Source organism: Oratosquilla oratoria, chromosome 12 (genome assembly GCF_046742065.1).
Source record: "Oratosquilla oratoria isolate Oo_2021 chromosome 12, ASM4674206v1, whole genome shotgun sequence".
Lineage (NCBI taxonomy): Eukaryota > Metazoa > Arthropoda > Malacostraca > Stomatopoda > Squillidae > Oratosquilla > Oratosquilla oratoria.
The window spans coordinates 34172962-34199478 of NC_134788.1; the positions used below are offsets into that span (position 1 = coordinate 34172962).

The following is a 26517-nucleotide window of genomic DNA, read 5'->3' on the forward strand; positions in this document are numbered from 1 at the left end:
AGCCGTCTGACCATGAATCGGATTGTTACTTCTGCGCCATCAATACTACTGGCATCAACCGGAAGAATCGGAGCAGCCTCCAGTACCCCGACCTTCCATCTGCCCGCCGTCCAGTTGCTCACTGCGAAGAACTTCCTGTACCAGCGTGCAGAGAGCTTCCTGACAGCGACGACGAGGCCACCACTGCATATGAGGGAGGAGATACAGAAGGAGAGTATGAAACACAAGATGGTCCGCAGCCCTTTTCACAATGTGAGCTTAATGATCTGGTTCGGGATCTCAGCTTGTCGAAGACTTCCGCCGAGTTGTTGGCCTCCAGACTCAAAGAGAAAAATGTACTGGGCGAGGACGCGCGTATCACGTTCTTTCGTAGAAGGCATCAGGACTACATGGGCTACTTCTGCCAGGAGGAAGACCTCGTGTACTGCCGAGATGTCGCCGGTCTTCTTGTTAAACTCGGCGCTCCTCAATATGATCCGAGAGATTGGCGACTCTTCATAGACAGTAGCAAGCGCTCTTTGAAGAGTGTGCTCATCCACAACGGGAACGAGTTCGCCTCAATTCCTCTTGCGCACTCCACAACTCTCAAAGAGAAATATGAAGCAGTCAAGTACGTGCTCGACAAAATCCAATATGAGCAGCACCAGTGGCTCATCTGCGTCGACCTTAAGATGGTGAACTTTCTACTTGGTCAGCAGTCCGGGTACACAAAGTACCCATGCTTTATATGTAAGTGGGACAGTCGAGACAGAGCCCAGCACTATGTGAAGAAAGAGTGGCCGGCGCGAGAGCAGTTAGTACCTGGGGCGAGCAACATCGTAAACGAACCTCTTGTTGACCGGGAAAAGATTTTGTTCCCACCGCTTCACATCAAGCTTGGGTTAATGAAACAGTTCACGCGCGCTCTGGACAAGGATGGGAGGTGCTTCAACTACCTGTGGCGAGCCTTCCCTGGAGTGACCATTGAGAAGCTGAAGGCCGGCATTTTCGATGGCCCACAGATACGGCAGCTTATCAAGGACACAGAGTTCGAAAACTCCATGAACACACTAGAGTGCGCCGCCTGGAGGTCGTTTGTGCAGGTGGTGAACAACTTCCTGGGGAACAAGGCAGCAAACCACGCCACACTCATCAACAGCATGGTAAAGAACTTCCAAAACCTCGGGTGTTTGACGAGTATAAAGATGCATTTCCTGTTCTCACACATGGAGAAGTTTCCTGAAAACCTTGGTGCGGTCAGCGACGAGCAGGGAGAAAGGTTCCATCAGGACATGCGTCAAATGGAGGAGAGGTACCAGGGGAGGTGGGACGCAGTCATGCTCGCGGACTACTGCTGGTCGCTGAAGAGAGACAACCCAGCAGCTGCTCACACACGGAATTCGAGGAAACGGCGATTTACGCCGTGAACTCCGAACTTTTGTGTCACGTAACGCTCATGTACATGTATTAAGCTTATCAAATGTAATCGAGTATATAAAAAATGAATGAATTTGGATACGTTGACTTTTATTTCCCCAGGAAAACGGAAAAACCGAATTTTTATGATCCGCAGAAATTGGGTTTTTGGACGAAAAATAGTTTTTTTCTTAAATGTCTGTAGCGAACAATCCTGACCTGATTGAGAAAAACCAAGGGCATTTTCGGACTCGGAGCATCACAATTAGTCTAATTCCGCTGGAAAACCCTGGACGATTTAAAAAAAAAAATTGTTACCCAGTGTAATTTGTTCTCGAAGTTTCCGTGAAGAAGTCGTATATCATCATTTCCTGTTTACTTATTTCATTAACATTTCAATTATCGTAATGTGAAAGTGGAATGAATGTGAAATAGGTTATGCTTGTAAATTATTCTATATGAACTTATTATTGAGTGTCCGTCGTTTTCTATGTACATACATACACATACCAAGGCTTTTCCCCTCTTACAAGGGAGGTAGCCAAAAAGGAAAAGGCATAAAAACATTCCATCCCTAAATACACTCCACACACTCTCCCTCTCATCTTAGCACCTCCTGGATGACGGGTCATCCCTGCACCTTGTCCACTGCCCTGGGTCAGAAACAGTGTCGCAAGACACAGCACATCCACAGCAAGGCCGCTTCATTAAATCGGCGACCCCCCATGCATAAAGGAGAAGACGGGGAGAAATCCCTTCGGGCTGCGTCAAAATTTGCTCACACATACTACCTCACCCCCCATCCCCCCACCCATTCCACCTCATGCATCACAACATCATCCATATACAACCATTCTCCATTCACCCCTGTCTTCTGCCTTCTCCCGTCCTTCCTTAACAGACATTCCCCTCTTCCCCAAAGCCCCCCTTACCCCATCCATCCACCTCATCCTAGGACGACCCTTCATGTTCACTCCCTCCACATCTGCCTTCCATACCTCTTTTACTAGTCTTTCTTCACTCATTCTTTCCATGTGTCCAAACCATCCTAATACTCTTTCATCAACCCTATCTCCCAACCCCCTTTCCACCCCTGTCCTCCTCCTCCTCCGCCATACCTCTTTTACTAGTCTTTCCTCACTCATTCTTTCCATGTCCAAACCATCCTAATACTCTTTCATCAACCCTATCTCCCAACCCCCTTTCCACCCCAGTCCCCATTTCTCACTCTATCTAGCCTAGATACCCCTATCATACTTCTCAGACACCTCATCTCAAACACATTCAAACTCCTTCTCTCTTCCTCTCTTATGTTCCATGTTTCTGCCCCATACAGTGCTGTTGGCACAATCACTCGTTCATACAGTTTCCTCTTAGCATCCATTCCCAAATGTCTATTCCTCATTACACTCTTCAATCCACCAAGGCATTTACTCGCTTCTCTCAATCTACATTCTACCTCCACCTTTTCCTGCCACATTTGCACCTAAGTATCTAAAACTATCCACTTCCTCCAGTCGCTCTCCCTCAATGCTCACTTCCAGTCTACTGCCACTTTCACCCCTTGTACATCTCATCACCTTACTTTTACCCACATTTATCTTCAGTTTTCTTCTATCACATACTCTCCCAAACTCTGTCACCAACTTCCTCAATTCCTCCGATCCTGCCACAAGCGCAGTGTCGTCCGCAAACAACAACTGGCTCACCTCCCACTTTTCTTTAACCATCTCCAATCCCTGGCCCACTACCCTTGCATTTACCTCTCGCACCACCCCATCCATGTATAAGTTGAACAGCCAGGGCGACATAACGCATCCTTGACGAAGTCCCACCTTTACCTCGAACCACTCACTCTCTCCATTTCTAATCCTGACACAAGCTCTACTACTCTCATAAAAACTTTTGACAGCTCCTAGCTTTCCTCCTATCCCGTATATCCGCAAAACTTCCCACAGTGCCTTTCTGTCTACCCTGTCGTAAGCTTTTATCCAGGTCCATAAAGGTCCAAAAAACATCCTTCCCCTTTCCTATAGATTTCTCACATATCTGTCTTACCACAAAGATCTGATCTACACAACCTCTACCTGTCCTAAATCCACACTGTTCCTCACCAATTACTCCCTCTGTTTCTCTCCTAATCCTCTCAATCAAGATCCTCCCATAAGCCTTCCCAACTACACTTAACAAGCCAATCCCTCTGAAACTACTACATTCACACTTGTCCCCTTTTTCCTTGTAAAGTGGAACTATACAGGCACTCCTCCGGCACCCTACCCTCTCTCCAGCAAACATTAACCTCACCAGCCAGTCAACCATCACTGTACCTCCCTTTTTTTAGACATTCTGCATGGCATCCATTCAGACCAGGTGCCTTACCTGCTTTCATCATCTTAACAACTGCCTTCACTTCATCCTTCCTTATTTCTCCTCCATTTTCTTAACATTTCCCACTGCAGCTACCTTTCCCTCCCTATCCTCCTTCACATTTAGCAACTCCCTAAAATATTCTGCCCATCTTCCCCTTACTGCCTTCTCTTCCATTATCACCTCCCCATCTTCCCCTTTTACCTTTTCTTCTCTACTTGATTTGCCTCCTCCTCCTCTCTTAATTTCTTTCCAAAACATCTTTTTATTACTTTCAAAATTGTCATACTATTATCCCATTTCACATTTGCTCTCCTCTTTGCCTCCTTTACACCTTTTGCATTACTTCTTTTTTCTTTGTACCTCTCGTATGACTCCCTCGTCCTATTTTGTAACCAATCTGTGAAAGCTCGCTTCTTCTTTGTTTCATCCCACCATTCACTACCCTTCCTTCTATTTCCTCCCGTCCTTCTTGTTCCACACACCATCTTTGCACACTTTGTGACTCCCTCCTTGAACCATCCCCATTCCTCCTCCACACCTAGCTCTACTCTATGTGAAAGGGAATAAATGAAACTAATTGAATAAATGGCAACTAGTAAATTAGCATGCCCAGTGAGTTCAGTTGTTATCGAGTGAGAGGTGTGTACACAGTGATCTAATAAACCAGTGACAAGGAACTTGATAACTTTATTGCCCACCAACCAATGTTGAGTTATTATATTCAAAATAACACTCAACACCTGCCCAGAGGGGGCAGGCAGGCAGTATATATAAAAAGGGACCGACCTGACAGCTGACCAGACGCGACCTAATTGCGGTGACCCTTTCTGGCCTTTCCGAGCATTGAGTCAGATCAACTACCTACACAACTCTACTATGCATACACTTGCACCTTATGCACAAGCATGCATGCTTGTGGGGTAGTACATGTACACCACACAAGCACATCCAATGAGGAGGCATGTGATGAACTCCTGGTGGGATCTCCAAGTGTCTGGAACTTCCTACCTACCAGAATGACCAACCATACTATCAGTACAGTTGAATTAATTTACAATGGCCACAGTGGTCCTCTCTGAGGTGAGTTGGACCAGCAAGATCAGTAATGAGGGTTACATGTGCTAGCTACTAGCCTGTTCACAGCAGTGAGGCTAGTCTGTTAACAGCAGTTAGGCTTACTTCCCCTGGGAAAGGGTTGGGGGTGGGCAGCTGTAGGGATAGCTAATCATTTAATCTGCCATCCATCATAGAGGTAGGTTGAATTGATGTGTACATGATACTGGTAAGGTTGAAGAACATATCAGTATTCATTTTTGTCCCAAGTCATTTGAACTTGAAGAGAAGTTCTCTGCCAAGGTTGATTGATGCCATACTTGACTAGTGCCTCTTATCGTGAGACATGCTTGTTGTTCTGAGCGACTTGAACAAGGTTACTGCAGGCACCGCACCCAGGGCCGGCAGTTTTAAGCCTATCTGGGGCCCCGCACCTCAAGGAAGGGTGGGGGGGGGGGGGCTCCATTTGAGCCCAGTCCTTGAGGAGAGAACACTGTAATGGACTTTGTTGTCTTTCAGTATCTGGTATATCAAACATTTAATGCTTTTTGGCTAAGACTGGCATACTACAAGTAAATAAAACACCAATTTCGAACTTTTGTAGAGGCCCTACTATCTGTTTTCTAATTGGGCCTTGTTTCCCAAGCACCAGCCCTGCTGGCTGGCTGGCACTGGGTTCCCTGTCAGGGAAACTCAAGCTGATTATTACTCTGCACACTCCATTTTGTGGACAGAATCATGCTATGTAATACTGCTGGTTAGAAGAGAGAAACAGAGGCAGCAGGAGTAGGAAAATGACTTACAATACAAAGGATGGAATGAAACAAAATGACATACAGTATATATGTGCCAAATATTTAACAATTCAAATCTTTACACTCACACTCCCATGCTCACCTACCATACAGTAGTAGGAGGAAGGACAGGAGGGTATGATCCTGCACATTTCAGTACATATATGGGTTCCTATTGCCCTCTCATACACCACTGGGGTAGGTAGGTAGGTAGGTAGGGGTATAACAACCACCAGAACTGGGCGCCTTGCTGCTGCTGCTGGACAGGTAGTGCGTTACTGAAAAACCTGGGGTGCATTTCTGTCAATGCGTTACCAATTTTAATTTCCTTAGAGTAGTCTGTGTTACTGAGTATGTGTATATATATAATGCAGACCGCTCTAAGGAAATTAAAATTGATAACGCATTGATGGAAATACACTCCAGGTTTTTCGGTAACACACTGCCTGTCCTGTCCTGTCTGGCGGTAACGCACCCACCTCTGACAATCACCTATTGTACACTCGGCAGGCAGGCAGGCAGGCAGGAAGTCACAGAAGGCAACTGACCATACGCTCACTGAACCTTCAAGAGATGAAGCAGCGAGTCTTGTAGTACGCACGCCCACAGCTTGCTTCCAAGTATACCCGAGGTATTTTGGTGCACTCAAAGGTATACCCACAGCCACATACAAGCATACCCAAGGTTGCATGCACACGCAGCAGCCCACACATGTATACTAGAAAAATAACTGTAAAAACTAGAGGTTGAGAATAAAACTAAAATGCAAGATTATCATCCTGGCAACACATTAAAAATTTTAGGTTTGGGCTTTGAAGAATATAATCATGGTATACCAGGTAATCGGCAACAGCCACCTCCCATGGCAACAACCTTACCTCCACAAGGAGGAGGAGGTTCAGTCTGCTTCATTAACACAAAACTATTTATCAGCTTAATTGTCAGGTATTTACCTAGATGTATTTTATGGGAAGGGGAGCTAATCTTGTGGTGTCCTGTCTTTGTATCTCTCCATATCTAGTTTGCTGCTCTTAAATTCTTGTATTGTTTTTGCACACACCACTGTTTCATCTAGTATGTTCCATACATCCACCCAGCACTCTGTGGAGAAAGCTGTTTTTTCTGGTTTCTTCTATAATTGTCCTTTTTAAGCTTCCTTCCATGTCCTCTTGTGTTTCTTTTATCCCAATTTAGTAAGTCTTCTCTATCAAGGACCTCCATGCCTTTCATAATTCTGTAGATGGTCAATGAGGTATATGAAATCGTCAGTGCTGGCTAACCTCAATGATGGACAAGTTCAGATCTCTGACAACTAGTTTATGAAATGTTGGGCCCAATCACTTGCTCACTAAAGATCTGTGAAGAGAGCAAGAAGATGAAATCATTTCTATAACGTCCAATGTTCAGGTTGAGTGTTTAAAGCAAAGGTAACATGGTAACAAGGCCTGTAACAATCAAACTCTTAAATACTCTTGTTGGATTTATTCTTGGACAATTTTTTTTCTGTCCTAAAATATTTTCTCATTTCAAACCATCATAGTCATTCAGCTAAAACTATCACTTTTTCTATTACAATAACTTGTTTTAAAACAGCCATAAATATTTCTTAAAATCACATTTTTTCACAATGATTTTTTTTTTAAGTCATATATTATCATTGTTTCTTTCTTTTGAACTAAAATACCCTTCAACTTCCACATATTGTGTAATGATATTTATTTCCATTTATTTTATTTCTTCTATTCAAAATAATCACAAAGTTTGGGTCTGCAGTATACAATGAAGATACTTCATCATATAAGCAATGTGTGAGCAAGATTCTTTGATGTATGTCTTCCAATTGTTGCAACAGCTGCTGAATATGACCTACTTTTTTAAGCTGAACCTGAGATTAAGTAATCTTAAATTAACAGTTTCATCAAAATTAAATTAATTTAGTAACCGTAATAATAATAGTAATAACAATAACCAATGTTTTTGAGTTTCACCGAGTGGAAAATCCACAACTCAGATGCTACCTTCCTAAGGATCTCTCTAAAAAGAAATTTTAGTCCGTTTTTCGTGTTGTCCTGTTCCTGTGCCACCGGCTCAAAGTAGTACATGGGGAGCAGCTTCTGGGTGTCAGTTCTCCATGTGTGTGTGTGAAAAGTTGTAACAAATACAGTCGATAGCGAGAGATATACTGGACCCCATTCAGAGACTGAGCGACAACCCCTAACACTTACGCCTCCTGATGGAAGCAAAGGGACTAACAGATTTTGGAAACGGGCAGCTATGCCATCCATCTTGACAGACCACAAGCAGGTACCTGCCACTGGTCACTAATTTCTCTAATGAGATAAACAAATTGCATTGGTATTGGCAATGTATTAAAGTCTAAAATATGAAGACACTGCATAACCCACAGCCTCTGTTCAAAATGCATTTGATATCAATAATTTTACATTTTCTTTTCATATAGATATTCACTATGTTCTGGTCATTGTCTTTAAACTGACTACTGCACACCTAGTTAACAAAACAAACATTACTCTCAGACCAGCAAACCTGGTCTTAAATCAGGTACCCTCATAAAAAATAATCATAATAAATAACAATAACAAATAAAAAATAAAACAAAATCATTCCAGGACACACAAGAATGACACTTGACCCCTAATCTTGAGTCACGTAGCAGCAGCAGCAGCACATCAAATGTAAGAATAACTGGCCTGGAAATGAGCACCATACATCCCAGCTGCAATAATCACACCCCAGACACAGATCACCATCATTTGATCCTACACTGCCTGCCCAGTACAGAGAGCAATAAAAAAATTCTTCCTTGGACGAAGTACAGGCAAACTCAGTGAGTGCCCATGGCAAACTTCCTCCCAGCTTAAGGCCTCCTCCAAGAAATCCAATAGAGTAGTAACTGGTTAGAGTGCTGCTGTGGTCTTTCATTTTGTTTTTATTCTAAAATTAATCTAATGAAAATACAAATCTCAAGTTTCTTTGCAAATTGAACTGTTACAGTCTTCTTTTACTATTAGTTTAGCCCAAGGCAAGATTCAAGGCCAGGCTTTCCTCTGAATTATTTGGAAGTAGACTGCGTTCAAAGCTTCAATTACAAAACTCAGTTTACAGTGTGCTGTTCTTAAATATTCTGTTTTGCTTATGTCAAAGATAATGAGGGGAGTCTGATGCTGCAGTCAATTGGTGGAACGGTTTTTGCTTCAATAGATTGGACACAGGTATGTGAAATTGTGTACAACACAATTTACCAGAATTGTATTGCTGCTTGTGCTGTATTAAATGTAGGATGGTGTAAGATTACATTTTGTGCTTTTTGAGGCATATGGTGTTTCCAGCCAGCCCAGTTCTGTACCAGTGAGGCTTCCTTTGTTGTGCATCTTGGAAACTTTTTTTTTTTCCTCCTGGGTTTATGCCAAGAGGTATTGTTTCCATAGAGTTGTTTGGTGTCTGTGTTGTCAGGGACTAGGAGAAGGCCCTTTGACGTTGACGAACAGCTCCTCCTGTCTGCGCTGATCAGGCTGATAATGCCTTAACCCTTGAACCCTTTGCCACGCCAAACCTCATTTCATCCAGTTCTTGAGGACTGAGGCTGAATGAGGATCCACGAATTGAGCAGAACTCAGTTTAGGGTCTATCCCACAGGTAATCAAATGTCTACTACAAATTTTCAATTATAGAATTTTCTTACTTTGGGCCTGAAAATATTACAACTTTTTAAGACTTGTAAATGTGTGTGTTTGATCCTCTGGGACATGATGCTGTTTGGAAATGACATCTCCATATAAGAAATGAAAAATCAATTACACAATCAATTACTACAATTGCAAATTTAGTTTTTATTCTTCTTCGTTTTTTCAAAACGTTAAATTCTTACAAGTAGTGGGATGCAAAAGTAACACTATTCTATATCTCAGTAGTATATCATATGACATTTTCCATGAACTGACAAATTTCATGATTTATGATTTTATGACCTTGTGCTGAGAGCAATGATGCCAGGGACCAATGGACAGGCACTGCCTGCTGTGTGGTCGTCCTACCTGCAAGCAAGCAAGATGGAAGAGTTTGAAAGACTCGCCTCCCTCCCTCCCTTCTGCAGGTCTTCGGAAACCTGTCCAACACTGGAGTCTCTAGCGGCCCAACATTTCTCTCTAGAAATTTCGACGGTACCTAATTCCTCCGCCTTTTCGCATAAGGAGACCTGCCAACCAGCAGCAAACGCTCCCCCTCCTTCTGCTGCCGCAAGTTGGTTGGCGACACAGAAACGGTCTCACACTACTACAACACACACCAAAGTTCCTTCCCAGTGAGAGATGTGGAAGGGCTCGAGGACGCTTGCCAATCGCTACGGGGTTGCGGGCTTCCGGTCAGGAAAACTTGCGACAACAATTATCATTATTATTATTATAATAACACTATCTGGAGGGAGCAAGAGCACATTCACATTCGTGAGCAATGGTTCAAATCGCACTGACCACAGAGCACCGAGCGACAGTGCAACTTAACTCTGGGAATAATCCTTCAAAGACTGAAATCATATAATCAGCCTTCAAATAACAAAAACACAACACTACACAAGACCTAATTGAACAATACAGGAGAAAGAATTAACTGGAAAGTGACGTTAAATCTAACGGTGTCTTTTGCAACCGGCTGGAAAACGCTTCCACAGGGAGCAGGATTTTTTTTTTTTTTTTTTTAAATCTATCTACATGGATAGATTTGTTTTAATAGTCAACAACTTCAAAAACAGGATTTACAACCGTACCGTTTACAGTGCCGCTGGCTTCGGCATTGTTTTGGCACATATCACTTTGCATTCACTATGCACGGCTAATCTTTGCAAGTTCACTACTCTGCCACACGATTTTTTGTCCATTGTGAGATAGGGCAGGGAGGAGGAAGGGGGGGGGGGAAGGTGACGGGCGCTCACACATGATCACAATCCCCAGATTTCCTTCACAATTCACTCGTGACGTACGATCGGGGAGTCAAGTGCTGTTGGCCCGTGCGTGGGGATCTGTGTCGTAATTACAGGAACACGTGCTTTGTTAAAGCTGGAGGTGATTGATGGCAATGATCTGGATATCTACTAGAGGTGCTGCAAGGCGATCTTATTCAGTAATAAGAAATCTTCCTTATAAAAGTTGCTTAAAAAAATGTTCCTCTATTAACCCGAAGGCAGTGGTCGTTGTCTTCTTCTTACGTTTTCATTGGCTCAATTGGAGGTCCTGCAAGGTGCATGAGAATCGGCTCCCCCCTGCCACCCACCCACCCACCTATCGTCAAAACCCACCAAGACCCGCAATGGGGCTGACTGACACTCCTCCATCTCTGGACCCAGCATGATCTCTTTATCAACTTCATTTTCTTCACCTTTTCGGAAAAGTTGAACCGACAATGGCTCACTCACTCGTTCTACTATAAACTGGCAACACAGAAAGTACCAGACGAGTAAAACACAGACGACGGTCAAATACGTATTCCCAAAGAGATCGAAGGGAGGACCACCATCAACCAGTGGGATTTCAGTGAAATCTGAGGCAACAATCATTATCATCATTATTGGCTATTACCTGCTATACATTTCAGCTGAAAAACCATGCAAGACAGATGTGAACGAGCAAAATGTTGTACAAAGGCTTCGCCCTCACGTGGCGATTCCTCTGCTGTGTTGTTGGCCATCACTGCCATATACTTTCCGTTACCTTCGGGTTAACCCACTCATTACGTCAGCGATGACACAGAGGTAAAGGCAAGAGGCTGGACAAGTGGCCGGGGCAAAAATAAGCGGCGGAGGCGACAATGAGTACATAACACACCTTACAAGGCTTTTTCCCCCCTTACAAGGGAAGTAGCCTAAAAGACAAAGACCCAAACTCCACTCCCATTCACCCCCTCATACATATACCAAAGGTGTTTTCCCCCTTACAAGGGAAGTAGCCAAAAAACAAAGGCATAAGATCCACTCACACCCATTCCATCCCCCATATACTCCACTCCCATCCACCCCCGTCCCTACCTCCCTCTTATCTTGGGTCCTCCTGGATGACAACGGGTCGGTCATCCCTGCATCTCGCCCACTGCCCTCCCTCAGTCAGAAGCAGTGTTGCCGCAAGATGCCAACAACACAACATCTCTCCTGTGCGCGACTTACGGGCCAATCCGGCAGTTACCTGGGAGCCACGAGTGAGTGAGTCCCTGGCAAGAGGTCCGAGTCAGCCAGCCACCACGTTCCTCCCTCCCTTCTTCGGGTCGCATCTGAATCTCACTTGCTCAACTCTCCAATCCAACAATAACCCTTATTAATATAAAAAACTACGTTTTCTTTCTTTTCTTTTTTCTTAAAAAAAAATGCGAGTGGTTCTACAAGGCGCCTGCCTGCACCCATATTCACGACTGCGACTGCCCCTGCTCTGCTTGGGGTAGCCAGCCGCACGGGTTCTCGAGCCCCCAACGACCTGGATGCAGGTGAATGATGTGTACTCAACACAAGAAGATATACATACATTTATACATATGTACACTAAATGTGTGCATGCTCACACGCACACGTCTTATTCATACAAGATGAACTTGTTCCCAAAGTGGCAAGCGGATCTCCACAGCATTGTACAAAGGTGTGACGCACACCTGCAAGCAGTGGGTGGAGCTGCTGCCGTGTGCTGCTGGCTGGCTGTCCGTCCAGATGAAGCAGAGACTTGATCAATCACAGTTTCGTCAAGGGCCTCAACAACTGTCGATGTCATCTGTTCCTCAAGGTTCTTGCTTGTACATATATACACACACACACACACATATATATACACATACATGGAATATGCTAATGAAGTGTTCACAAATGCAGGGATAACCCGCAGGTAAAATACACTAATGAAGCAGAGCACTTTCATATATTTATATCTTCAGGGTTAGCACAGAGGACGTAACTACATAAAAGCACCGCTTCATTAGTTGCATCTTTCCTGTTGGTTACTCCTGCATATATGCAAAGATCTGGAGTCCAGGATCCATGTTGAAAGGGGAGAAGCATAAACACCAGACTCAAAGTGGGAAGTTTAATGCCCGACGTTTCAGTCCTCCTAGTCCTGAAGACGGTCCTGGGACTAGGAGGACCGAAACGTCGGGCATTAAACTTCCCACTTTGAGTCTGGTGTTTACGCTTCTCCCTTTCAACATATATATATGTTTTTTCCCCCAGTGGTAGGGTGTTGAGGTAAGTGCAGTTTTTATTCCAAAAGATTTTGGCTTTATCACCAATCATAAGGGAATAAAAACCTTCAACAGTTTTCTGTGTATATCTCACCACCCTGCCCCTTATGTCCTCCATACTTCGAAACACACACGTATGTATTTACCCAGTTGTATCTTATGGGAAGGGGAGTTACGCTCATGGTGTCTTGTTTCTGTATCTCGCAGTGTCTAATTTGCTTTTAAATTCCTGTACTGTTTTTGCACACACTATTATTTCATCCAGTTTGTTCCATACATCCACCACTCTGTGGGGGAAAGCTGTTCTTTTTCAGGTCTCTTCTGTAACTGTCCTTTTTGAGCTTCCTTCCATGTCCTCTTGTGTTTCTCTTATCCCAGTTTAGTAAGTCATCTCTATCAAGGACTTCCATACCTGTGCATGTGTGTGTATTTACCTAGTTGTATTTTACACCAAGTGTGTGCATGTGTGTGTGTATAACTCTTGCAATAGCACTGGTAGTACCCACCAACCTTGTCCAAGAGCACCTAAAGACGAACAGCCAGGGCAAGAGCGGCAACACCCACTGGAGAATTTGAGTACAATAAAGAGGTTCTCGTGACATTTGGGATTCCAGAGGAACAATGCAAAGCCTGCGAAAAACCCCAACGTCAATGGGCGGGTGGGCAGCATCCACTCGGAGAAAGGTCGCAAGGCCATAGAGCTCGCTTATTTTCTGCACAGTGCAAAAATGTTTTGATGCTTGAGCTGATCCATTCAGTCTTTCACTTTATCTCACTACATTCTTGCTAAATGATAAAATTCGTTAGTAAAACTTTCTTATTTACAACAAATATCTGAGCAAAGTTCCTAAGCCTATGTAAACAAAACAACATTACGTCTCCCAACAATACGCCGAAAGCAGGTCGTCTTGGCTTCTTCAGTTCGACCTGTCCAGCAACAAGTGCGCCACCCAATCCCTTAACTGTCCCGATTATGAGCGAGATTTCCAAACCTAATCTACCGCTGTAACATTTCTGTACATCTTCTGTCTGTACACCAAAAGTAGGTCTCGACTTGTTGTTCTTCTTCTTCAGTCTGACCCATCCAGCAATGAGCACATCACGCGGCGGTTGCCTAATCCAACCTGCGGGTGTCTTTTAACGCAACACAACACACAGGATTCAGCGTGGCCAACTGCCACGTCTTGGCTGATGCCATTATATTTTATCTATATATATTTTTTTTTTATCTGGCTGCGAGATCAAAACTGTTACGAACTACATCAGCTCCATCCAATCAGAATCTCCGAATTTCAGAAACCCTCGACATTAGGAACAAAAATAATAAGTTTCAGAAATGTATCATCGGAATATCACAAAGAAGTGCTCTTTCCCCACATTTTCAGACTTTTTCCTTCCAAATGCTGAGGCTTTCCAAATTTTTTAAATTCCTCAATATCGGAGCTTTCCGAATATGTGGCAGCGCGGCGTAGCATGGGCAGGGCCACCAGGACAGTAGCCCCATGATGTGCAAAATGTTTTGGGGCACAAATTAAAAATGTAGTAACAACGATTTAAGAATAGCACCATTCCAGCCACCCGCATCCCCATACAAGCCGCTGCACCTCCAACAACATAAGCGCCTGTGGGCTGAGAAGTCCATACTGGACTGGACTGGCGGAAAGGAGTGGGTTTCAGGAGGCAACGCTTGCCTGCTCCTGCTGGCAACCCATGCTACGCCGCCACGCACGGCAAATACAGCTAACTACCCGTACTTTACTGGCAATTACCAATGACGTGACCGGCGGGGTCGATCTCCGGGCCACGAATTACGACGACCTCTGATCACCCTCAAGGAAGGTAGTGACGTACATCAGACGTTAAATTCCGTCTCCCATTCTCAGAGAGCCAACCTCGTTCAAGGGCACGAACGATCTCGTCTCTGACGACCAACGGTCCGGTCTCGGTGGTGTGACGGGCCAGGGTTTACCTACCACTGCTACGCTGGCGAGCAGACACGACCACCACGACGGGGGTTGACACAACCACCTCGCCCTCCTCCTGGCACAGCGACGTATTTCTTCGCAGGTCTTCTCTCGGCCCGGATGAAACGATCCTCTGAGGGCACGGCACTCTCGCGAAGGAAGAGGGCCGACCACCATCACGTGGACGATCGTTCCTCAACCTCCTCCAACGGGTAGGAACCCCGAAGAGTTTTGGCACCACAGCATCAAGCTCATTTGGTTCGTAATTTTGTTGCCGTTCCTTACTGCCTGCCCATGGGTGGGCGGCGGCAGCTCGAAGACCTTCGGTCGGCTGTTTTCATAACTCCTAAGCCTCGTACAGACGGAAAGCCCGAAAACTTGACCACACGAATCCTCCTCTTGGTTGGTTGATTCGTCGTTTTCCTCTGCTGTGACCTCGCTTCCTCTTCTCCGCTTGCCGTGCTCCTTTTTCGTGGTGCCTCGTTCGTGTCTTTCACCTTCTTCCCTCCAACGCTTTCCTTACCATGTTCCTCTACATTCCCGCCTTGTTCCTCCTCCTCTCTCTCTTGCATCACTCGTCCCGGTCGGTGTTCTGCTCTCCTTGTTCCTCGGTTCGTTCTCTCGTTACGTCTTCCTTCCCGTGCGACGGGTCCGGACTACGGGTCAATGTCTTCCAGGTCGTGCGACGATCCAATGTCGTGCTCGGCCGTGTTTTCCTTGATGTCCGCCAGCTCGTCCCCATCAACCTCCATTTCCGTAGGATCGAAGTCATTCAGGAGGGCCGTCGCTTCCTCCAGGGTGAACTGAAATGTTAAGAAGCGACGAATCAGACCTTGGGGTTACATCAAAACATCATTTGCATACAAGTGCCCCCCTACCCTCCCTTCCTTGCATAACACCATCATCCCATATACTACTGCGCTTAATATACATATTCCAACGGCTTTTTCTCCCTTACAACAGAGGTAGCCTAAGTCAAAAGGCACAAAATCCACTCCCACCCATTCCATCCCCTACCTACTCCACTCCCCTCCCTCTTATCTTGGCACCTCCCGGATGATGGATCATCCCTGCATCTCGCCCACTGCCCTCTCTGGGTCAGGAGCAGCGTCGCAAGACACAGCACGTCCACGGCAAGGCCGCTTCATTAAATCGGCCCCCCCCCCTCCCATCCGTCCCCTCATGCAGAAATGGAAAAAACGGGGAGAAATCCCTTCAGGCTGCATCAAATTATTTCTCCACTTGATATACCAAGTAAATACGGCTCTGCTGCCTGCACGCACCTGCGCACTCGTTGTCCTTTGGAAGTTCTTGGTGTTGGAGTCCTCGTTGCTCAAGGAGGATGAGGCAGCATCGCCCCCTCCTTGGTGGTTGTCCATGCTACCGCGCAGCCAAGCCACAGACCATTGCCACCGCGACTGCACGAGAATAGGAGAGGGTATGAACAGCTTTGTTGCAAAGTTAATCATCCGTAGTTGCATGGAGGGAGGAAATTCAATGTATTCACCAAGGGTCTCTTCTATTAAAACGGGGTGGCCAAGTCGAAGCGAGCATCTACGTCATCAAACACCCGTACGGTTGCTCCTCCCATCTCGGCACCTTAGGCATAAATAAATAGTGGCCCTGTTTGCCGCGCTGCTCAGGTTACGAGCAATGCAGTAGATCAAAAGGTGCAGAGATGAGATGGGCGGTGAGTGGATTTTGACGAGTGGCGGGGGATGCAGGGACTTTGCCACCCTCCTCCTCCCAAATGAAAGCAAGAAAAAGAGAGAAAGAGAGATGGAGGGAGGAAGGGAGGGAGGGGAAGGAGGGAGAGACAGAGGGGGAAGAGAGAGAGAGAGAGAGACAGAGGGGTAAGAGGCTGGTAGATAACATAAGAACATAAGAATGAAGGAGACTACAAGATACCCTAAGGCCTACACTAGGCAGCTCCTTATCCATCACCACCTGTCATCCCCATCCATAAAAATGTCTAATCGTTTCTTAAAACAACTGATAGTTTCAGCGCTCACTACATGGTTACTAAGCCTATTCCATTCGTTGATCACCCTATTAGTAAACCAATTTTTGCCTATTTCTTAAATCTAAATTTGTCCAGTTTAAAATAATTACTGCGAGTCCTGCCCTGTTGTTTTAATATGATGACCTTGCTTGCACCCTTGTTAAAGCCTTTGATCCACTTGAACACTTCTATTAGATCACCCCACACTCTGCATCTTTCCAGAGAGAGTAAGTTAAGGTGCCTAAGCCTCTCCTTCCTCGTAAGGCAAATTTCTGAGTCCAAGTATAATTTTGGTCATTCTTCTCTGTACTGATTCTAGTGAATTGATGTCCATTCTGTACTACGGAGACCAAAACTGTACTGCATAGTCAAGGATGGGTCTAACTATCGCTAGATAGAGTTTGATAATTCCCTCTGCACTTCTATTCATTACCGTCCTAGCAATGAAACCTAATGCTCTGTTAACTTTATTCCTGGTTTTAAGGTCCGGACTCACTAGAACTCCCAAGACTCTCTCGCACTCAAGTTTTCTCTAAAAGCGTATTATCTAAACTGTATCTATTTTCGGGGTTGTGTAGCCCTACGTTTAACATGCTACATTTAGAGATATTGAAGTTCCTTTGCCATTTCACCGACCATGTTAACAATTTGTTAAGATAATCCTGCAGAATTTCTGCCTCATCTCCTGACCTAATCTGGCATCCTATCTTAGTGTCGTCCGCAAACTTACTAACATCACTATTTATCCCATTGTCTAAGTCGTTCATGTACATAATGAACAACAAGGGACCCAAAACCAAGCCCTGGGGGACCCCGCTAGTAACACTGCCCCACCTAGATTTTACTCCATTTATGGTGACCCAGTGTTTTCTGTTACTAATCCAAGCTCTAATCCATTCTAACACTTTTCCTCCTATGCCATGGGCTTTGATTTTATTTAGTAGTCTCTGGTGTGGCACCTTGTCGAACGCTTTGCTAAAGTCAAGGTAAATAACATTGTAATTATCATTGTTATCTGATGCCTTATATACTTTAGTGTAAAAGGATAGAAGATGAGTCACACATGACTTACCCTTGGAGAAACCATGCCGTGTATCGCGAATTGAATTAGGTCTTTTGATGTGTTCTCTGAATCTATTTACTATTACTGATTCAAGTGAAGGTAGACAAGTAAGGTAGATAGAGGGGTAGGTGGTGAGAATTTCATTTATATGTGTAGAATGTTTGTTAAACAATAGCCGCGGAGTTGCATAATCTCGCTCCTTGTCTAAAAAGTTTATAAACAACAGCTAGTGACCAGATTTTAATGCTGATGTGACAATATGTAAACTAAGCCATTTCTACATTGATATCGAGATTGCTTGCGTAAGCAGTATTGCTTAAGACATTGTAACAGTCTTTCTGATTGGAGAAATGTGGAGGAAACAAATTTATTGGTTCACGGGAGAAAAGTCACCTCCTTGGGGGAGGCACTTAGTTATAACAGTAAAGATCATTGGAACAAGAAAGTCATGACGTTGGTGCAGAGGTGGCTTAGGGATTGGATTGAGGATCCCAGGCGGGGAGTCCCAGTTGGTGTCAATTGACGACCCAAGCGTAATATTATTATTAGGGAAGAAAAGAAGAAACATTTTACCTCAGTTTAATTCACCCCATCGAGAAACATTACTTACTTTCTATGGCAAAATATGGTGAAAGACATACTCACTTAAGAAAAGGGATGGAAAGAAGGTTGAGAGAGAAAGAAGAAATACAAAACCATAGAAGGGAACAGTAAACAGAATTATACCAGTAATTACAGAGAGACGGGGGTGAAAGAGGGGAAGAATGGGGAAGAGAGAGAGAGAGAGAGAGAGGGGGGGGATCAAAGACTGAAGTTCTCTTGCCTGTGTCGACGTCAAAAAGTCCCGTGCAATGGGCGAGCGGAGAGCCATGCTCACAACCAACTTGATGCACTGGTACGCCCTCCGCCCGTCCGTATCCTTGTTGAGCCGAATGAGGTCTGTCCAAAGAGAATCGTCGACGATGAGTATCTCCGATAACCGGTGCACAGATACGTATATAATGATAAATAAAAATTATAATATAATAATAAATACATACATACATATACCAGAGGCTTTTTTCCCCCTTACACAGGAGGTAGCCAAAAAAGACAAAGGCGTAGAAACCACTCCCCCCCCTTCCATCCCCTACATACTCCGCTCCCATCCACCCCTTTCCCTCCCTCCCTCCCTCCGCTCCCAAAAGTAAATACGTCATGAAACTTTGGCAGTCAAGTAGGGAGGGCCGCTGGCTGAGATGATGCAACGGGTGTCTGCCCGAGTGCAGCAGCAGCTGTGCCTCCACAAACAAACCGAAAATGACGATAAAAAGGACAAATCCTTCTGCGGACCCACCAAGAAGACCCGAGAAAGCCGGGGTGCTGCCGCCGCCACAGGTCTCCGCCGCCTCTCCCCCCTTCGTCCCCTCCATACCGTCTACGATGATCCGTGTTCGGAACTCTTGAAGTTCATCGCGTAAATTCTGCAATAAAGATAAACAGAAGTAATGCATTATTGTTTTATATACTGTATGTGTATACATATATTTTTCTATATATAATGTATGTGTATTTTTTAACCCATATCGGACACAGAGCCGAGATATCGGTTTGTTCGACAGAGTCCTAATGACGATATTTCGGCTCCGTTTAAATTTCGCGGTTCTTAAAGATATTCGTCTTTGTTTACACTGAGCCGAGACTTGATGTATCTAGACCAACCATTGGCCTATCATTTCCACGAGGTGGTCCAGCCAACCAATCACAGGGTGGCTTATAAATTGAATCTTATCAGCAGTAGCGGCACATTCGCTTTCCTGATCAAAGTGCGTCGGAAACGTTTACATATTTTGCCCATTTTTTTTCTTGTGATTAGTGCCGTAATCAGAAAAAAAATTGTTATAGAAAAATAGATAAGTATCTGAGGAACAATACTTATAATAGATATTGTTATACAGTGCGTAATACCTTTGAAATAGGCAAATATAAGACGGCCTCATTGCAAAAGTCATGGCGTCTGCGTGTTTTAGTGGTGAAGATGAAATTGTCTTTCAACTTTCTGATTCTAATATTTTTTTTTCATTATCCATATTAATTTTTCTTAGTTTCCTTTTCATCAAAAGAAAATACAGACTCTAAGCTTTATTTTGATGTATAATCATCCATATTATGTTTAATAACAAGTACATTTGTAAATAAAATTAAAATGTGAGTGTATGGGCCATTGTATCCATTGTTTTTATGAACGCATAGCAAATGCTTTGTTTACATATGTGCTCCGGGCAATAAGGGTTAAGATATTGCATGTGTATTTTCTTATATATGATGTATGCATATTTTTTACATAGTGTACATGTATTCTTGTTATATATACTGTATATGTGCCTTTTTAAATATAATGCATGTGTATATATTTTTATACAATGTATATGTTTTTATACACTGTATATGTTTTTCCAAACCTCATTATATAAAACGTGTTAAATGTGTAACACATTATTTTTTCATATAAAGTCAACTCTCAATTAACTCGAGTTTAACTATAGCATTTTCTTTAACATGAGTTAATTTTTAAGGATTTTTTTTTAAATAACACGACAATATCGATTTAATACAATTTGAATTTGGCGGTAAGAGCACTGAGAGAGAGGGCCCCCATGCGGTCACTCTCCCGTGCTCTGTTTTGATCTCAGTTTCTACACCAAAACAAAAAAGAAAACGGTGTCACCAACCCACAACTAATGGTACACTAATTTTTAAATGTATGGACCGTGATTATAAGCATAAAAGCTTGAAAAATTGTTACAGAGAAATGAATAATTTAGAGATTGTAAACTCTCGTTTTCTGTTCTACACAAAAAAACAAAAAAGAAAATGGTGTCACCAACCCACAATTAATGGTAAACTAATTTCTAAATGTACTGACCATGATTATAAGTCATAAAAGATTGAAAAATTGTTACAGAGAAAAGAATAATTTAGTTAGATTCTCTTACTGTACATGTATATGGTAGTTATACCACTTTAGGTATCCATTTAGAAATTGCAAAAAAGTGCTGCATAATTGGAAGTGTGTGTGTTTGTATGTGTGTAATTTGTTCTAAAAGTTTCTGTGAAGAAGTCATATATTATCATTTCCTGTTTACTTATCATTTCAATGAGTGTAATGTGAAAGTGAAATGAATGTGAAAAAGATTATCCTTGATAAGTATTCTATATTAACTTATTATTTTGAGTGTCCGTTGTTTTCTGTGTGAAAGGGAATAAATGAAACTAATTGAGCAAATGGTAAGTAACCATAGAAATCAGTATGCCCAGTGACGGGACATGTGAGTCAGTTGTGAGTGTGGAAGCGGTGTATACGCAGTGATCCAATAAACAGTGACAAGGAACTTAATTTTCTTTATTGCTCACCAATGTTGAGTGTTACATTCAAAACAACACTCAACACTCTCGTTTTCTGTTCTACACCAAAACAAAAAAGAAAACGGTGTCACCAACCCACAATTAATAATAAACTAATTTTGTTCTTGTGCACACGTAGAAAAAATGTGCACTACAAATACAAAGAATGTGTGTTTTTGTTGTTTCTGTAACCTACAAATGTATTAATAATGCATTTGTTCAAGTTTAGAGTAACAAAATCCCAAAACTGACAAAACTTTCCCAGTGTCCAGGAACATAATCCCCCCCTATTACCATTATTTCCAATGGGAAAAATATGTTTAACTAACGCAATTTTGATTAACACATCTCCAGGAATGTAAACTTTGTGTTAATTGAGAGTTGACTGTATTAGGATTTGAAAAAATAAATACATGCACATCATAGATACCAAAATGCCTTTTCCCACCCTTTTTATAGAAACGGGATGGCTAAGCAAAAGCCTACACCTGACCGGCTCTCGTCCAATACTCTTTCAGCCACCCCATGTCATCCCTGTCTCCTGCCACCACACCATTCGGGCCAAAGACAACGACACAGTGCTTCTACGGCAGGGCCAGAGACCACTTTCTAGACTGGGATAAGAGAAACTTGAGAGGACATGGAAGGAAACTCAAAAAGGACAGTTACAGAAGAGACCTGAAAAAAAAAGAACAGCTTTCCCCACAGAGTGGTGGAAGTATGGAACAAACTAGATGAAACATTAGTGTGTGCTAAAACAATACAAGAATTTAAGAGCAAATTAGACAAGGTGACGAGATGGAGACGGGACACCACGAGCGTAGCTCCTATTGTATATACAAATTAGCATTTTGTATACATGTAGGAGATGCAAGTAATGCGTAATTGGAAGTGTGTGTGTGTGTGTGTGTATGTCAACTTGTTCTCCAAGTTCCAGGAAGGAATCGTAAGTTATCATTTCTGTTTACTTATCATTTCAATGATTGTAATGTAAAAGTGGAATGAATGTAAAATAGATTATCCTTGTAATTCATACCAATTTAACGTATTATTTTGAGTGTCCATTGTTTTCTGTATGAAAGGGAATAAATGAAACAAATTGAGAAAATGGTAACCATAGAAATATGCCCCGTAGAAGGGACACGCAGAGTGATGTGCAAGGCAGTCAGTTGTGAGCAGTGGGTTACCCGAGTGAGAGGTTTCGAGTGAGAGGTGTGTACATATTCAGTGATCCAATAAACTGTGACCTGGAACTCTAATATCTTTCATTACCAAACCTATGTTGAGTCTTAAACGACACTCAACACTCCCCTTCCCACCATAAGATACAAATTGGTAAGTATACCAAGGGCCTTTGCCCCTCACAAAGGAGGTAGCAAAATTAAAAGGCATAATTCCACTCCCACCCATTCCACTCCCCTTCACCGCCCTCTTCCCTCCTCCCTCTTTTCTTAGCTCTTCCTGGATGAAAGGTTATCCCTACATCTCGTCCACTGCCCTGGGTCAGAAGAAGCAACGTAGCAAGACACAGCACATCCACAGCAAGATCACTTCATTAATTTTTTTTTTTCCTAATAATAATACATACATATACCAATGCTTTTTCCCCCTTACAAGGGAGGTAGCCAAAAAGGAAAAGGCATAAAATCATTTCCTCCCATTCCATCACTGAATACACTCCACACCCCTCCACCCTCCCTCTTATCTGAGCACCTCCTGGATGACAGGTCATCCCTGCACCCTGTCCACTGGCCTGGGTCAGAAGCAGTGTTGCAAGACACAGCACATCCACAGCAAGGCCGCTTCATTAAATCGGCAACCCCCCCTCTGCGTCCCCCCATTGCATAAAAGGAGAGGACGGGGAGATCCCTTCGGGCTGCGTCAATTTTTGCTCACACATACTACCTCAAACCCCCCCCCCCCCCCCCAAAAAAAAAAAAAAAAATGATAATAATAATAATAATAAATTAAGAAGTACTTACAAGAATGTCAAGAAGGAGCTGAGTGAGGTCCTTGAGCATGTTGGAGGGTGAGGAAGCATACTGATTCTGCAAAAGAAAATGCAACGTTGTCAGAAAATCACAATACACTAAGTCTACAATTTTTGTTGCGCTTTAGAAAAATGGGTGAAGGTTGAGGGGATGGCGGTTTAAACCCTGCCACCGGCGAAGTTGAACCAAGGGCATGGTTCATTAAATTCCATACTACAAGGTCCTCTGTGAGGGGCACTGTCTTAGCTCCTGATCGGGGGAGTTTGTGACATTAATCACTTCAGTAGGAGTCCAATTCTCGCATGTGCTAACTCACTATAAAATATAAAGTCACTGCTGCCGTATTACTCCTTCTCTTTTACTCTGAGTAATAATAAACACGGAAAACGTGATCAAACCAGTTCACAGAATCTGGGGGTAACTCATGTGCAACTACAAAAAATATATATAATCAAGATGCCGATGCTGGCATCCTCATGTACTACCCACTCACACCTCCTCTTAAACCAATTCTTAAACCCAGATTTGTCCAATTTAAACCCATTGCTGTGAGTCCTGCCCTATTCTCTTAATGTGTTGCCTTACACGTGTGAAAAGGCGTAAGAATTACAGCTGACAGAGGGCCCAGTCCAGAGACTGGGCATCAATCCCTCAAGATCGCAACTCCATCTTGCGGGAACACCACGAGCTGATACCCATCATCACTAGTCCCATGACGTAAAGAGAACGCCCAAAAGACTGGTTCATCTATCTACATACATGCTAAGGGCTTTCTCCCCCTTACAAGGGAGGTTGCCAAGTCGAAGTGCATGTACACACTCCCACTCCACTCCCTTTCCTCCCACTAATCTTAGCTCCTCTTGGGGGTCGGCCCTGCATCCCGTCCTCCGTCCACTGCCGCCCTCGGTCAGAAGCAATCTTGGTTCATACTCACCATAATGGCGGTGATGAGCGCCGTCGTGAAGGCACGATTGCCCTTGGCCACTTTCATGAGCAGCTCGGTCAACTGCGGCAATGGACCCGTGACCTCCCTGTAGGCCAGGACGACTTCGCACAGCCAACGTGCCTGGTCCTTGCCGTAGAGCAGCGAGCGCACGCAATCTGGGATCATCCGCTCGCTCCCGTCATCCTCCACTCGTGTCTCTGCATGCCAAGATCACAATTAAATTTGGTCACATCCTATGTCAATTTCCGTGCAGACTTTAAGAAACATCAGATATTCCTGCACTGATTGTCACTTTGGTCATTCAGAGAATCTAACATCAATCGTATGACTTGATGACAAATGCAATCAAAACCCTGGAAACCAGTGTCCAAAGTAGCATGGACCGTTCCGGCCAACCCCGAGGGGCACCCCACCTTGGTATGGCCTGGTGCTGTCGATGAGCGTGGCGATGGCTGAGTGCAGTGGGGCAAAGTCCTGTGCCTGTACGGAAGTCCAGCGTCGCTTGTCGAGCTCCTTTGGGCCAAGGAGGAACTGGACTAGGACTTCCAGTCCTTCTGCGGCCAGCACCTGTCGACACTGCGACTCACCCTGACGGTGGAAGACGATACAAAGTCAAGGCTAACACGATTTTAGATTATGAAATATGAAAGTTGGGAGAAAATGCCTAATTTATTATCTGCGAGAGTAGATAAAACCAGATTTCTGGAGGACCTGGGTCTTGCAGTAAATACCAAGAGGCTCTTCTCCTTTGGGGAAAGGAGAAAAAAAAAAAAAACATATATACACCAAGGCTTTTTCCCCCTTACAAGGGAGGTAGCCAAAAAGGAAAAGGCATAAAATCATTCCCACCCATTCTATCCCTGAACACACTCCACACCCCTCCACCCTCCCTCTTATCTTAGCACCTCCTGGATGACGGGTCATCCCTGCACCTTGTCCACTGCCCTGGGTCACAAGCAGTGTAGCAAGACACAGCACATCCATAGCAAGGCTGCTTCATTAAATCGGCGACCCCCCTCTCCGTCCCCCCATTACATAAAAGGAGAAGACGGGGAGAAATCCCTTTGGGCTGCATCAAATTTTGCTCACACATACTCCCTCACCCCCCATCCCCCCACCCATTCCACGTCATGCATCACAACATCACCCATATACAACCATTCTCCATTCACCCCTATCTTCTGTCCTCTCCCGTCCTTCCTCAACAGACATTCCCCTCTTCTCCAAAGCCCCCTTCACCCCATCCATCCACCTCATCCTAGGACGTCCCCTCATGTTCACTCCCTCCACATCTGCCTTCCATACCTCTTTTACTAGTCTTTCTTCACTCATTCTTTCCATGTGTCCAAACCATCCTAATACTCTTTCATCAACCCTATCTCCCAACTCCCTTTCCACCCCTGTTCTCCTCCTCACCTCCTCATTTCTCACTCTATCTAGCCTAGTAACCCCCATCATATTTCTCAGACACCTCATCTCAAACACATTCAAACTCCTTCTCTCTTCCTCTCTTATGTTCCATGTTTCTGCCCCATACAGTGCTGTTGGCACAATCACTCCTTCATACAGTCTCCTCTTAGCATCCATTCCCAAATGTCTATTCTTCATTACACTCTTCAATCCACCAAGGCATTTACTCGCTTCTCTCAATCCACATTCTACCTCCACCTTCACTCCACCTTTTCCTGCCACATTTGCACCCAAGTACTATCTAAAACTATCCACTTCCTCCAGTCACTCTCCCTTATTGCTCACTTCCAGACTACTGCCACTTTCACCCCTTGTACAAAGGTACAAAGAAAAGAAAAGAAAAGAGAAGTAAAGCAAAAGGTAAAGGAGGCAAAGAGGAGAGCAGATGTGAAGTGGGGATTGGAGATGTTTAAAGAAAATTTACAAAAGTGGGAGGTGAGCCAGTTGTTGTTTGTGGACGACACTGCACTTGTAGCAGGATCAGAGTGTGTGAAAGAAGGAAGTTGAAAATAAATGTGGGTAAAAGTAAGGTGATGAGATGTACAAGGGGTGAAAGTGGCAGCAGACTGTGCACTTGGAACGATCAGGGGGGGATGTCAAAGTGTTTATGCACCACAGATACCAAATCCGTTCTCTACCCTTCCCATCTAAGCATGTGCACACCACGTAATTTGGAATGTCCCACATGACACACCGGCGTCAATTAAATGGGATGCACTGAGAACTTCATCCTGTGTGGCAAACCAACCCAAAAGGAACGAGCCAATGTGTGTGAGGCACTCACGGAGAGGAATGCATCCGCTCACATTGAGTAAACTCACACACACATTGAATGTGTCTGTGCACACATTGAATGTG

At 44.0% G+C, this 26517-nt stretch overlaps 1 protein-coding gene across 2 annotated transcripts in view; it reads right to left on the reverse strand.

Moving 5' to 3' along the window:
* Positions 1-5652: 5652 nt before the first annotated feature.
* Positions 5653-26517, reverse strand: part of LOC143031349 (ubiquitin carboxyl-terminal hydrolase 24-like) — a 93961-nt gene continuing 73096 nt past the window's right edge. For both annotated transcript variants that reach the window (XM_076195056.1, XM_076195055.1), the window contains exons 43-49: positions 24603-24777; positions 24178-24386; positions 23235-23300; positions 19205-19331; positions 18692-18807; positions 16087-16221; positions 5653-15606 (exon numbers count right to left, since the gene is read on the reverse strand). In XM_076195056.1, coding sequence (XP_076051171.1) covers positions 15460-15606; positions 16087-16221; positions 18692-18807; positions 19205-19331; positions 23235-23300; positions 24178-24386; positions 24603-24777 — 975 coding nt within the window. In that variant the 3' untranslated portion in view covers positions 5653-15459. The remainder of the gene's footprint in view (positions 15607-16086; positions 16222-18691; positions 18808-19204; positions 19332-23234; positions 23301-24177; positions 24387-24602; positions 24778-26517) is intronic.